The 14,246-nt window shown below is 31.4% G+C and overlaps 1 protein-coding gene across 1 annotated transcript; it reads left to right on the top strand.

Moving 5' to 3' along the window:
- Positions 1-15: 15 nt before the first annotated feature.
- On the top strand, positions 16-12,330 carry RhoGAP93B (MyTH4 and RhoGAP_KIAA1688 domain-containing protein RhoGAP93B). The gene is made up of 9 exons (XM_070650901.1): positions 16-125; positions 675-789; positions 6,397-7,548; positions 7,726-7,838; positions 7,930-8,547; positions 9,072-10,023; positions 10,092-10,332; positions 10,398-10,549; positions 10,613-12,330. The coding sequence occupies exons 1-9, from the start codon at positions 112-114 to the stop codon at positions 10,835-10,837; spliced, it is 3,582 nt and encodes a 1,193-aa protein (XP_070507002.1). The 5' UTR covers positions 16-111; the 3' UTR covers positions 10,838-12,330.
- Positions 12,331-14,246: the final 1,916 nt, after the last annotated feature.

The raw sequence follows: 14,246 nt of genomic DNA on the forward strand, positions 1-14,246 counted from the left end.
TCAGTTTTATTTTGCAAAATACTGTGTAAAATTCTTCAAAAAATAAAATTAATGTAAATTGAAGGAAGAATTGTATATTTTATTAATTAAACATCCTCAATTGAAGCCAAAATGTCTTCAGATAGGTAATAAATCGAAGTTTAATAAATATCTGTGCAGTTTTATGTGAAAAATGTGGTGAAAGTTAATTGAAGAAATAAAAAAAAAATTTTTTGTCAAGGAAAAGTTTTTCCTCATGAAAAATTTTCTTTCACGGCTAGGCATTTGCATTATAAAAATTTTTTTTTGGGTGTTTCCTCTCATGCTGACTGCATGGCTAGCTGCCTGATTTCATAATCAGCATAATTGTGCATTACTATTTAGTGTTTTTTAAGCAATCGACAACAGGAAAACGGAAATATTGTGATATTTTTCTTTTTATTTAAATTTATATCTCTTCTTATTTATTTGTACATTGCGCTGTGTTACATGAAAGTAGAAAAAAAAATAATTTTGTGTGTTGTAAAAAGACGACAGAAAAAAAAGAGAATAGAATATCATTCATTCATAAAATTGCTCACAATTCAGTCGTCGGTGTCGTGAAATTTATGTTAAAAAGCCTATAAAAAATATATATATATTTTATATGTTAAAAGAAGTGATAAGATAATGATGCATCGTTGTTTCATCATTAGGTCAAAAGAGCAGCATCAACAGTCGACACAATGGGTCGAAATAATAGAGCCAAAATCGAAAGAGAAAATGTATGCGAATCTTGAAACAGGCTCATGCACTTGGGATGCACCAGAGGTAAATATCCTTTATTAATTATTTACTATTAATATAAAATTTTCATGGTCATGTCTACTGTGTATCGTTCATGTTGTGTCTTAAACGTGATTCATTCTCGTCTTTATTTCCTGTAAATTAATATGAGACAACAACAGAACCGAAATAAACTCATAATGAGATCATCGTATCATCATCGCTCAGCATAGTTTGATCGTTTGCATTGCTTTTGTTTAGGGCGCTTCAGGTTATTGCTTTTTGTGAGCTTTCGGGGAAATTTGCTTTGGATGTTGAAATTGGATATGAAATATAGATCGACTTACTCAGCTCTAGACGGCAAATGGAGTAGCAATTCATGACTTCTGGTCTAGTCCTCTATAATTCTGTGAGACTAGCCATTTAACAACCTACAACCTCTTATCAGAGGATGCAATAAATTGATTTCCTCCTAGTAATTTTCGACAGTCATAAATTCCTCGGCTGATTAACCGACACTCAAAGATGATTCTCAGAAGCCCCACATATATTCTCCATTCTGTGTGTATATTATTAATTGTGTATAAATTCATTTATAAGTAATTTTTTTTGCGCGGGGGCTGCTGCTAAATTTCTGCTTGTTAAAACAATTAAACCCAACTTGATGATCATCATTAATATATTATCGTAAACAGTTGCTCTACATAAGCCAAAAAAAAAAAAACCAGATCGAATAAAGTAAGAAAGAGAAATGAAATAATAATTAAAATAAAAAGTGGAAGTGAGCGAGAGAGTGAAATAGATAAAAATAGCACAAACAAAAGCGTTTCATCAACGCACAATTTCACTGTTTTCTTTCAATCATTTTTACTTCCATTTGTAAATATATAAAATATATATTAAACGGGGGATTTTCCATACTTTTTAACAGTACTGAAAAACCTAAAGTAATATATGGAAATGAGTTTTTGTTTTTCCTTTTTGCCGATGAACCCTCCTTCATAACATTGGCTATATATGTTTATATGTACGTGCACTTTTTTTCTAACTATTTAAAGTTCTTTTGGAATTTGAATACAAAATAAATCACCGACGAAGGGGAAAAATATTTTTTTTTTGAGTCTTTAATGTGTCTCTCTAAACATGTGCATTCGGTGCTTGCTGCTGCTACTAATGTGCCAAAAAGAAAAAGGAATATGGAAAAACTACATATAATAAAGAGGAAAAAAAAGATTTCAAGTGCACACATTCTCACTCTCTATCTCTCTGTATCTTCTTCCTCTTTTGCTCTTCCTCGGGTACTAGAAAATGTGAAGGTTTTTTTAAACATCGATAATTGGGATTTTTTAAGCATTTCGGGTGGTCACAAGTTGTGTTTGTTTTTACAGATATTGTATATTTTAAATTAGATATTAGATTTTTAGGGGTTATTTGTAAGTGATGTTGATCCGGATGTTCATTAGAATTAAGAGTTTCGGACCTTCCTCGTTGTTTTGCCACCGAACATGCTTGGCCAAAAACGTACTTCTCACTAAAAATTAAAATTACTTATTAACGACTCTTATCAGGTTCCTAACTATTTAAGTAGCATGCATACGTGATTATGAATAAACTTACTCACGAAACCGCTCAAAATCAAAATAATACATTGAAAAACAATGTCTAGATCAGAAATCGGCAACAAGATTTGCAAATTTAAACCTTAACTGTCAAAAATATTTCAAATTTCTCCTCAACAGTTGCTGTCATTGTGTTAATGTATTATGGACATTCTCTTCTATGACCACACAAATATCAAGTCTCTAACTCTCAGATCTACATCAAAGTCTTTAGATCTCAGTTATATACATAATACTACAAGATTCATAGTCACACCTTTTTTGCATAACTTCGCTAATTTTTGACCTAAATTCCCCATTCAATTACTTTCTATGGAACCCTGCAGAATAATACGTCATTATTATGTCAATTATTGAAATTCGCAAGAAAGCATAAATGTTGCGTAAAATCAGTGACAATCATGAAATGTCGCATGCTGTCTAAGTCGTCAATCTAAACGGCGACTATATTTTTCCCAAACAATTGAGCATGAAAATGCGCTCTTTTAGTTAATCAACTTCATTTTTTTGTTTTCGCATGTTGCTGTTTGCATAGTTATTCTTCTTCCACCGGAAAAAGTGTCTTATTCCTTTAACTTCTTATTGCTACTCCTACTGTTTCAGACATTAAAATTGATTTTTCCACGTTTTTTTGTTTTTCATTTTCTCTGAATGGGATTAGTTATTTGTTAATGATGTCCAGTTATTTGTGGAGAGGGTTTGGTGCTGCGTAAGATGTTTGCTGGAATAAGTCGATCTGAAAATTCAGCTTCAATTTAACTTAAGTAGATTATCATCGATTTTGCAGAGTTCGCTCAGAATCGATTGAAATTTGTATTAAATGTTATACTTCACAAGTACCGACAGAAAATTTTTAAAAACTCGAATTAAAAACTAGTCGCTAACTAAACATGAACCTGCCTTTAACTAGTTATAACGTATTTTCGAGAAAAGCTTCTTAAACTCTGCATTAATATATTTAAATTATTGAAATCTGTTAGAAATGTTGAGCAATTACTTGTATCTATATACCGAACACATGTACGCTTGGTACTTGCGTGTTACTCTATCCTCTATGCAACAGAACCATATAAAAAATTTAAAAAACTTCTTATATTTAAATTTGAATTTTTAAATAGTTTTTAAATTTTTTCCATGAGTGTAACTATTTTGTCAAATCTAGAAGTCCAAAAGTCAGTTTCCTCATCAACATCATTTATCAACAGACCCCTAACCGAATTGAAAGAAAATTACACAAAAAATAATAATGAAAAGACATCATGAAAAAAATGAAAATCAATTGCTTGTTGGCACTTAACCCAAATAAGAATCATGGAGTTCTTTTTTGCTCTTTCATTATATTTCAATTCAAAGTTGTAGTGTAAACAATCGATTGGATTTTTTTATTCAATTTTTTTGATCGAGTTTGTCTTGCTTGGTCTCATCAGGGCTGCGTCATTTTTACTCACTTAATTTTCTTTTTCATCACACGACAGATGTTTAATTTCATTGATGAGCCCGGAAAAGACGAAGACTGAAAAAAATCTGTAATATCCCTGATATTAAACATTTCAATTAACATCAATATACGAAAATATATATGTTGCTGCTCATATTGAAACAATTAATTTGTAACATTAAATAAAAAAAAATTATTATTATTATTTTTTTGAGGGCGATAAAGCCGCGAAGTGGCCTTCAAACTCAAAGAGCACAACAACAGAAATTAAAAAAAATGTTTTCTATTTCTTTATTATATATGAGTTTTTAAGCATAGCGCAGATACGAAAGAAGTAATAAAAGAGATAATGCATATGCCTCACATATGTATGTATTTATGTTGTGTAAGAAATAAAAGAAAAAAACGGTTACTGGTATTTTTTACGCAATAATTTACACTAAACATACTTAGTGAAATTTCTTTTAACAAAATAATAGTGAATTAGTCACCTTAGGTGGTTCACTTAAGACGCTTTTCTAATCCAAACTTGTTGATGGATTTTATTGAGCCAAACACGCGTACGAAATGCAATTAATTGTTTGTATAATTAACGGGAAAGTGCAATATCTGCATGTGGATTCATAAATTTTTCTTTATTTATTTGCTTCCAATTTTGGAAATAATTTTTTTCGATGAAATCGAAACTGTTTATATATTTTTTTATTATTCATTGAAATCCTCCCACGATATCGCATAGCTGCTCAGTCATAATCGCGACTAATTTGGAGATTTTTCTGTGCAAGAATGCAAAAAATTGTTCGTGTTGATAAAGCTATTTTGGATGCAGAATTGCTGGAGACTGATAGATTTGTTTTATTTTGAATTATAAAAGAACTTTTGAGCTATGAATTTGGCATTTTAATGGTTTTTGACATTGATTTGCTGTTCTTATTTGATTTTCAAAACATTTGTACTTCTTTTAAGCACAATATAGACATTTCTATGGTTTAAGAGTTCCACGTTGTTTTCTGCTTGTGGTTCAGCATAAGAATCAGACAAAAACAGTGTAAAGTACTAACCAAGCATAGCTAAACAGTATAAACATTAGGAAACATTGTATCTGGAATTGCAAATGACCTTGTACTAGTTTAGGACTTTAATTGAGAATTATTAAAAATTTGTAACATTTTTGAAACATTTGAAGAGTTTCAAAGCATTATTCGCACTAAATTTGAACTTTCAAAAACCCGTTAAAAATTACTTTAATTTATTCTTACTCAAATTGACTCAAATCAACAGTTATTTCATACAAACGGAATCGATGATTTATATTCCATTTAAGCGAGTAAATTCTCATCTTCGCGTACATTCGAATAAACATTTGCCCAAATATCTTCCTAACAATTTTTTTAAAATCACTGTTTAATTAATTTACGCGATTCGAATCAGCGTGAAGATTTCTTTCATAAAAATATATTATTTTGTAAAATACTTGAAACATGTTGAAAGCCAAAAATCCAAAGCTAATATCCGAATAATTATAAAAAATAAATTTTTTTGTATCGTCAAAATTAACGCATCAACGCATTTACAATGAATAATAAGCTAAAGACCGCACACACAACTTTAACTTCCTAACTACCAATAATATTAATATATTTAATTATAACTTATCGAGCTTCAATTAATCTGCGTGCACATTTATGAACTTTTATGAAAAATTAATTTTCACTTTATGAAAACAGTCATTGAACAATATGTGTAAAGTATTGTTGGATATAAAGATCTATTAAATAGTTTATATTGCGGAAGTCCACAATCGTTAGTGTAAAGTTGTTGTCTCTTCGGAAGTGATAAATTTAAATATTACCATAATTGCACAACACATTCCTCAAAGTAATTTTTTTTTTTATTTTTATTTTTTATGTTTAACGGAATGTGCTCATTATCGCATTTTTAGTTTCTTAATTTCAAACGCATATGTGACTTGAGTGTCTAGATAATGTCTTCATTTTGTCTGATTGCCTATCAGATGACAAATGCCCTGGATTCGATCCCAGGAAGAGTCTAGATTGATTCAGTTGCTTTTTCGCTGTTCTAATCGGTTAATGTGATTCGCGATACACAAATTGTGGCTAGGTACGTTGTATTGATATACCCTGGGTCATGTGGCGTACAGTTGGGGAAAGCAAAACGTTCATTAGGAAAAACCGTCATCATGACAAATTCATTTAACAAACTAAAAATATCTAAAATTAAGTTGTAAAAGTCTGTGGCTTGGTCTCTTAAAATTGAATTGTTATTTTCATGAAATACATAAATAAAATGCATCGACTTTGAGCTCTGGTTGCTCATAATTCAAACCGTCAAAAGACGCTTCCCGCCATTCTATAGTCACGATGTTTTACCTAGTTTTTATGTTGCTTTGCCTTAAAATGTTAGTCAATATAATTACACAAGATGTAAATTGAGTACACTTGTCTCTCAATTTTCTAATTCCATCAATTCCATTCCATCTTCTTTCTTTTGATCTTAAAAAACAAAACAACAACAAAAACACAACTCAAAGTCAATCTTAATTTAACTATTTCTTTTATTTCTGTATATTTTAAGGGCGTTCCAATCAAGCGATCATCATCATCACAATGGTGGGAGTTATTTGATCCAAAGACAGATCGTTTCTATTATTATAATTGTACATCGCAGAAGACAGTTTGGCATAAGCCCCAAAATTGTGATATTATACCACTCGCCAAATTACAAATTCTCAAACAGAATACAGAACCACCACCAAATGATATCTCGACCAAAGAGACACCACTTCATAAAATAAAAGAATCACAACAAATAATACAACAGCAACAAAAGAGGCACTCAGATACTACAAGTAGTAGTAAAACGAATAGCACAAGACGTAATAATCACAATAATAGTAACAATGATAATAGTAACGAGCGATCGGAAAGATCACATTCCAAAAATAATAATAGTGGCTATCAAATTCAACAAGCAAAATTACATTCAGTTGATGATTTTGTCGTTGGTGAATCATACAAATTCTGTAAGCATAGTACGGGAAGTGGTGGACAGGGTATGTCGAGAAATAGCCAAAAATATATGGATTCTGGTAAATCCAGTGACTCTAGTTTATCAAGTGCTAATTATCGTAAGATACAGGAAGGTGGAAGTCTGAGAATTGGTAGTTCACATGGTAAAAGTAGCAGTAGTAATAAATATAATCCTGATAATACCTATCGAATGCTCCAAGAAAGTTCAAGTTCGCACAACATTCCGGATCGGGGACATCATTTAGTACCATCGATATCAAATTCATCTGATTTAGCATCATCTAATCATAATAAATCACCATCACATTCGACTGGAACACCATTAATGAAAAAGAGATTACAACAATATGAGAATCAACAGACACCAGGAAAATCTTCACGTGAAAGAGATTCCACAAAATCATCGAAACACCAAAGTTTTGATTATTCGGGTCCATCATTGAGTATTACAAGATCTGGAAGTTTTATGTCACCTGTTAACACTGGACCGAATATCAGAAGTCAATTACAGCAGCAACGAAAGGGATCATTTGATGGACATGGCAGCGATGATTCCATGCACGAAAAATATTTTAAATCTGTCGAAAATACACCAGTTACAAGAAGGAGGCACACCACAACGTCAAAGACAGGACTTAAGTCAAGTGATTCTAGTCCGCAGTCGCCAATTAGTCCGCAACATCAGCAACACCATCAGGTCGGCTTTTATGATTTTAACGTACAAAAAATATTTAAAAATTCAAAATTTTGATTTTCAAATTTCAAAATTTCGTTAAATATTCAAATTTCAAAAAGTCGTTAAATTTTAACGAAACTTTTTTCTAGTTTTAAAGCAATAAATTAATTACTTTATTTTCCATTGTCCCATTTACAGTCAAAATCAGTTCGACCTTCACATCTCGGTTTAGAATCACTTACAAAGAAATCTAGTCACAACAAATATGATCCAGATATAGTAAACATGGACATTGCCGTTAAACAAGATCGGTGAGTTTTTATGCAAATTTTGCTGTGTTATTACCTCTGCCTTGTACATTATATTTAATTAAACAATGTTTTCATTTGTTTACTTTTGTAGATATTCCGATAAAATGAAATTGGAACGAGGCAAATTGTCACCAGCATCGGGCGGACATTCAGTAAATAATTTACGTTCAATCCAACAAATTAACCAAATGTTAAAGCCCAGCAATACAATGAAATCTCCATCTAGTCACAGTCAAGAATCGTCAATGAATTCATTAAGTAAAGGAAATAAGAATTCATTAAGATACAACAAGGAGCCAACATTGGAGCGCGGAAAAGTACCAGGAACGAGCGGCAGTACAAGTCGTAGTAAAAAGAAAATGCATTCAGAAGAGGTTGAATATGCTGATAATGGAAATATTTCACCACTTTATACAAATTGGGATCAAGATATGAACGAGCATTTATTGCCATTACAGCATTACATTCTCGAGCAGGCAAAATTAAGTGGATATCGTCCATCAAATGAACAATATGATTCCGACTCAATTCGATCAGAAAGTCCATCGGAACATTCATTAAGTGGAAATGAACCAGATGTTGAAGATTCTGATCATTCAGATGGCAGAGATTACCTCGCACATAATCCATATGAAGATTATGGAGCATTTCGAGGACCAAGCTATTATAATTATGAGAATTATAATCGTAACATGAGTCGAGAAGACATGTGAGCATTAATTATGTCATAATAATTTTTTTTAAGTGCTTTCGTGCCATAAATTAGTCGTGATGGATTAATGTTGCTAATTTTCTCTTTTTAATCCACAAAAAATAACTAATAATTGCAATGAAATTTTAATGGATATTTTCATAATGATTTGCAATCTAAGCAACCGTAAATTATTCACACTTTTTTGGATTTCGTTTGACCTGTGCTATTAATAGCTTGCATAAGTTATAATTTTAGAAAGCCACTGTTATTAAATTGCGTGATTTTCGAGATCAATAATTTTTTTCTCAGAATAATCGGATTTTCAGAATTTGAATAACTTATAAGAAGTAATTTAAATGTCAAAAATCCGTTAAAATTTAATATTTAAAAATTTTATTAAAATTTCTATAAAATCATTTAAATTCAATTCTTCATGCTATCTGCAGATTGCAAAATATCTCTTCATGCACGAACGACATCCTGATTGAAATGAAATGAACAATTAAAAATCAATAATTCATTTAAACTATTATTTTTAGATCTGCGGAAGTGACTGCAAAACTTGAAAGTTTTCAAGATCAAATCTACAGTCCCGTTCGTCATCATCCACCATTATTAAAGTACTCATTTTCGCCAGTCAATCCAAAACCAAAGGAATCAGCCTTTCAACCATACCAACAAGGTTCATCAAATACTTATCAAAAGCAACAACAAAATGTACAGCCACCACCAAATCCACAACAATTTGGATCATTTCGTTCAACACCACAATCAGCAAATCAACATGCATCAAGTCTAGTCGCGGCAAAAGATCAATCAAAAAGTTTCCTTCAACGATTCCAAGATCAACTAAACACCAATAGTGATAAGATAGCGGAAATGGCATTAATTAAAGAATGTGATATTGAAAAATTTGCACAAGAGAATCTCAACTTTTCCAAAGGAATATTTCGTAAGAAGTCAAGCGTACGAGATATGTTGTCATTTACGAATGAGGCAATAACAAAGCCAATGTTGAGTATAGCACGTGATAAGGCTGGAAAGAAGATGGCAATTGAACAATTTAAATTGGTACAAATTTATATGGGTGATCGTAAGGCACGAATAGGTATGAGCTTAAATTCAGTTGCAATGGATATTATCGTACAAGCTGTTGCAAATTCATGGTTACGTGATGAGCTTTATGTTCAATTATGTCGACAAACGACAGAGAATCCAAAGCGTGAATCACTCATACGTGGATGGGAATTGATGGCAATTTGTCTTTCGTTTGTTCCACCATCACCAACATTTCAGCCTGCACTTTTAGGCTATATGAATCGTCATCGTGATGCGTCGTTTGCAAAACATTTTCCGGAAATTGGAAAGTGGCCAATTCACGTGCAAGTGTCACATTATGCGACAATAGCGTGCAGGAGACTTGAGAGAATTGGAAGTTCGGGACGGAAGCAAGCAAAGAAGCCAACTGACGACGAAATAAATCATTCAAGAGTATGAGCAACTTTAAAATGTCTTGTTTATATGAATAAATTGATTATTTCTTTGATGTCTTTTTCTAGGAACAAATATTTAGAGACAGCATGTTCGGAAATACGTTAGAGGAAGTCATGGATCTGCAACGTGACATCTTTCCAGATAGGAAAATTCCATGGATACAGCATACGTTATCAGAGCAGATACTATTGATGCAAGGAAAGCAAACTGAGGGTATTTTCAGAGTTCCTGCTGATGTTGATGAAGTTTTATACCTTAAAGCTTATGTTGATAAGTGGGAGTTTCCAGAAGATCGAGTGTCAATGGGTGAGAATTTGAATGATATCAAGCTATGGATTTGAATAATCCAACAAAAAATTGTCAATTTATAGATGCTCATGCACCAGCTAGTTTACTAAAGTTATGGTATCGTGAATTGTACGATCCGCTCATTCCTGACGAATTGTACAACGAATGCATTCAGACTGATGATCCTAAAGAAGTATTGGCAATTGTTGATCGCTTGTCGTCACTTCATCGATTGGTATGCTGAACATTGACATTTAAATATTATTGAATTTTAACGAATTTCTGTTATTTGATGTAGGTGCTAACTTACCTTATTCACTTCCTGCAAGAATTCTCACAACCTGAAGTTGTTGCTTGTACAAAAATGGACTCATCCAATTTGGCAATGGTTTTTGCACCGAATGTCCTTCGATGTACATCACATGACCCGAAAGTTATCCTAGAAAATACCCGAAAAGAAATGAACTTTATTCGTACATTAATAACAAATATGGACACATCATCTGTAGCGTATATAATATAAGAATCTATTTTATTGATGAGACAATAATAATCAAACATGACAAGAAAAAAATTTTACTTCCTTAAAAAAATCACCAAAAAAAAAATTAACTTTTTTTTTCGACAAAATATCGGACTCGAATGCCAAAAAAACAAATCATATTTCAAGTATTTTAATGAATGGCTTCCAATTTACTGGACAACAAACAAGTATGAAACTTAACGCAACAACAAAAAATATAAATTTTAATCGTGCGGACATGAAAAAAATCACAAAATAATTAATTAAATTTGTAAATTTTAATTTTTCTACCAAAAAATTGATTGTAAAACTAATCAAAAAAAAAAATTTAAACTTCCTTGCTATGATTAATCATGTAAATTTATTCCTTAATCAAGTTCTAGCTTTCCCTCACGAAACAAGCGCGAGGGACATGAATCAAAAAATTAATAAAAATCATAAAATTTTGTGCATTTTGCGTCGCACTACTGAATAAATGCTAGAAAGATATGCTCATGATTATGACTGCAGCTGATCTAGATAGATACTTTATTGTTCTATTTAGTATTACTAATGTAGACGGCTCTTAAAACAAACAAATAAAATTGAGAACAATAAAAGCAGCTTTAGTCATACCTATGAAGGAATTTCGATGAAATTCAAATTAGATTAATTTATTATTCTAATTAAAAACAAAAATTTCATCGACATGCACAAGCTACCTATAATAGAGTCTAATATTCAACTACCTATAATCTACCTAATTATAATTACCTTCTACTAATCAACTACTAAATACTTCCAAATAAGAATTCTCTGCAATATTTTATTATCTTGAAGATGATTTCTTCCTATTCATACACACATACTTAAGTAAATTAAGTTAACTTGTAGCTTTTCTTAACAAAAAATGTTCGTACTTACTTGATACTCACCACTAGACTACCGAGGAAATTAGTTTCAAAATGCAGCTCTTCCTAATTGGCAAAGAGTACCTAAAAGCGGTCTTTTTGTCTGTTAGGGTCTAAAGCCTAAGTCAGCGTTGCTGTTTTAGCGGCTATGGCTAGGCAAATGCTGGAAACATCGACGTTGATGTTCTTGATGTCTAAGTGAATTTTTGCACTCAGTATGTCAAGGATTTTTGCGTATAATGCTGCAAAACTGGGTTGATTTTGTCAGGAACAGTCCTTGATTTTTGAAGATACGTACGTTCTCTGAGCGTATATGATGTAAATACGGGTAGCTAACATATTCATGTATCTAAATCAGGATAGCTTGATCCAGCATTTGTCAACCTTTAAGTACTCAAGTAGATTTCAATAATTCTTGAATGAATCTTATCATATGCATGTAATTCTGCATAAAATTTCGGAAGTATTAAGTAATGTACGAAGCTTTTGCTAAGAAGACCTACAAAAATTTATCATCACTCCTATTACACAATATCCTATAAATTTTTTGTGTTCCGATTATTTAATTTATACATAAATTGTAACATATTCTAAGTCCTATAAATATTTTTTTTTATAATTAATGTATAGTCTTCTTATGAAATTTTAGACTTTAAATTTTTTTTCTTTACTCTTTTTAAAGCTAAATTGAAGGAAAAGAAGTCTTTTTAGATATGGTATTTAAATTAAAGAAATTGATTGATTGCGAATTTTTTTACAAATTTTTTTATACACATATGACTAATTTTGGAACGAAAATTAAAGATAATGACAATGAAGGTGTGAACGAGATTAATTGAATGAATTTTTTTTCAAAAAAATTAAAGAAAATTTTTATAAAAAGCTACGGGAATCTTTTTTGTTTGTTTTTCTTGCTTAATTCTTATTATTATTATTGAACACCAAATTGAATTGAGTTTAATGCGCAAATTAACATGAGATTAATATTCTCAGCAATTTCCAGTTGTTTGATTAACGTTTCTGCATCAAAAAATTATTATTTTTCAATGACCAGCCTTGACCTTTCTCAAACCTTTTCTTATTTCATCTCACATTCTTTGAATATCTTTTTTTTTCTTTTTGCATCACAACGGCGCGCAGATTTTTTTCATCTCCTCTTCTCGTGAAATCAATAAATCATCTTTTTTCTCGTTATTTTTGAGTTGAGATCCGCGAATTTATTGCATATTGAGTGGATTTTTTAATGGTCCGTACATAGAGTCGCTCAATATAACCTCTAATTAGGTGGAAAGTGGAGAAGCTTAGAACTAAATGACACATCTTGCAAAATTAGTCATAGATTGCAGTCTAGCATGTAGAAGAGGAACAAATCTCACCTTTTTCTTACAAAACCATACAAATTATCAGGAAATTGTACGGTTTTTGTCTGTGACAGGTGCCTGTTTTGCAACTCTGAATCTAATCCTCTATGGCACATCTAATGTGATTAATTCTTGGGTGTCATTCAGCTTCTCATTTTTCCTTCTATATACATTTAATAGCTACATTCACTTCAGACATGTGACCAATCCCAACAAGTGAAAATTAAATCCTCTCTAAAAATATTATTGGCTAAGGCATTTTTCTGTATTATTTTAAAGACAATAATGATCTGGCGCCGTTTTACACGTTTTGCTATTAATTCTTCATTATAATGAAAACAAGAGACCGTGAGATAAAAAACGGGTTGACAACAAAACATTAATTAACAAGAGAAATAAGTATTATGAATCAATTAATATCTATTTAAAATTCAAATTAAAGAAAAATCAGCTGAAATAGTAATTAATTATTGAAAAAAAGTTATGCAAAGAAAAGATTATATAAAGAAAATGATATAGTGAACTGATGCAGATGATTTATGAAATTTAGGGATTTTTATTGCTCAGATTGGTGGAAATGTTGACATTTGTGGAGTGTGGTTCATTTCATTTCAACATTTGTATACCTCTAATGCAGGTATAGATTAAAGAACTGAAAAGGGCATCTAGAGTTAGAATCGACTTGAATTAGTTTACTTAGCATCAAACTCAAGTAGACCGAAATCAGCTATCATGGTGCTGTCTGGATAATTTATCGGCTTACCTGTTATACGGCTACGTAGAGGTACACCGATTCCTTAGCGACCACGTTGCGTTGTTCGGAAACTAGAACATATTAGCCTTATTATTCCTTGGTTTGGAATGGAACAACAGATCAACGATCACAGTGCATATTAGTTTGTAGTCATTATTCTTCCTTTATTGACCTCACCTTGAACACATCTCACAGTAGAAGATTCGAGACCAAATCTCAGAATTCCAGTACAGCTTAGAGCAAACATAACCTTGGATTAGTTAACCTAACGGAATATACAATTTTATCAGAACAATAATGAACTCCGTGCATGATGATGCATTTTTAGATGATTTTATCATTACAATGACTAAACAATTTCAACGCACTAATTGCATCAGATTATATCTCTATAAGCTAAAAGA

Source organism: Chironomus tepperi, unplaced genomic scaffold (genome assembly GCF_022539635.2).
Source record: "Chironomus tepperi strain 1889 unplaced genomic scaffold, CSIRO-AGI_Ctep_v1 contig_450, whole genome shotgun sequence".
NCBI classification, from domain to species: domain Eukaryota; kingdom Metazoa; phylum Arthropoda; class Insecta; order Diptera; family Chironomidae; genus Chironomus; species Chironomus tepperi.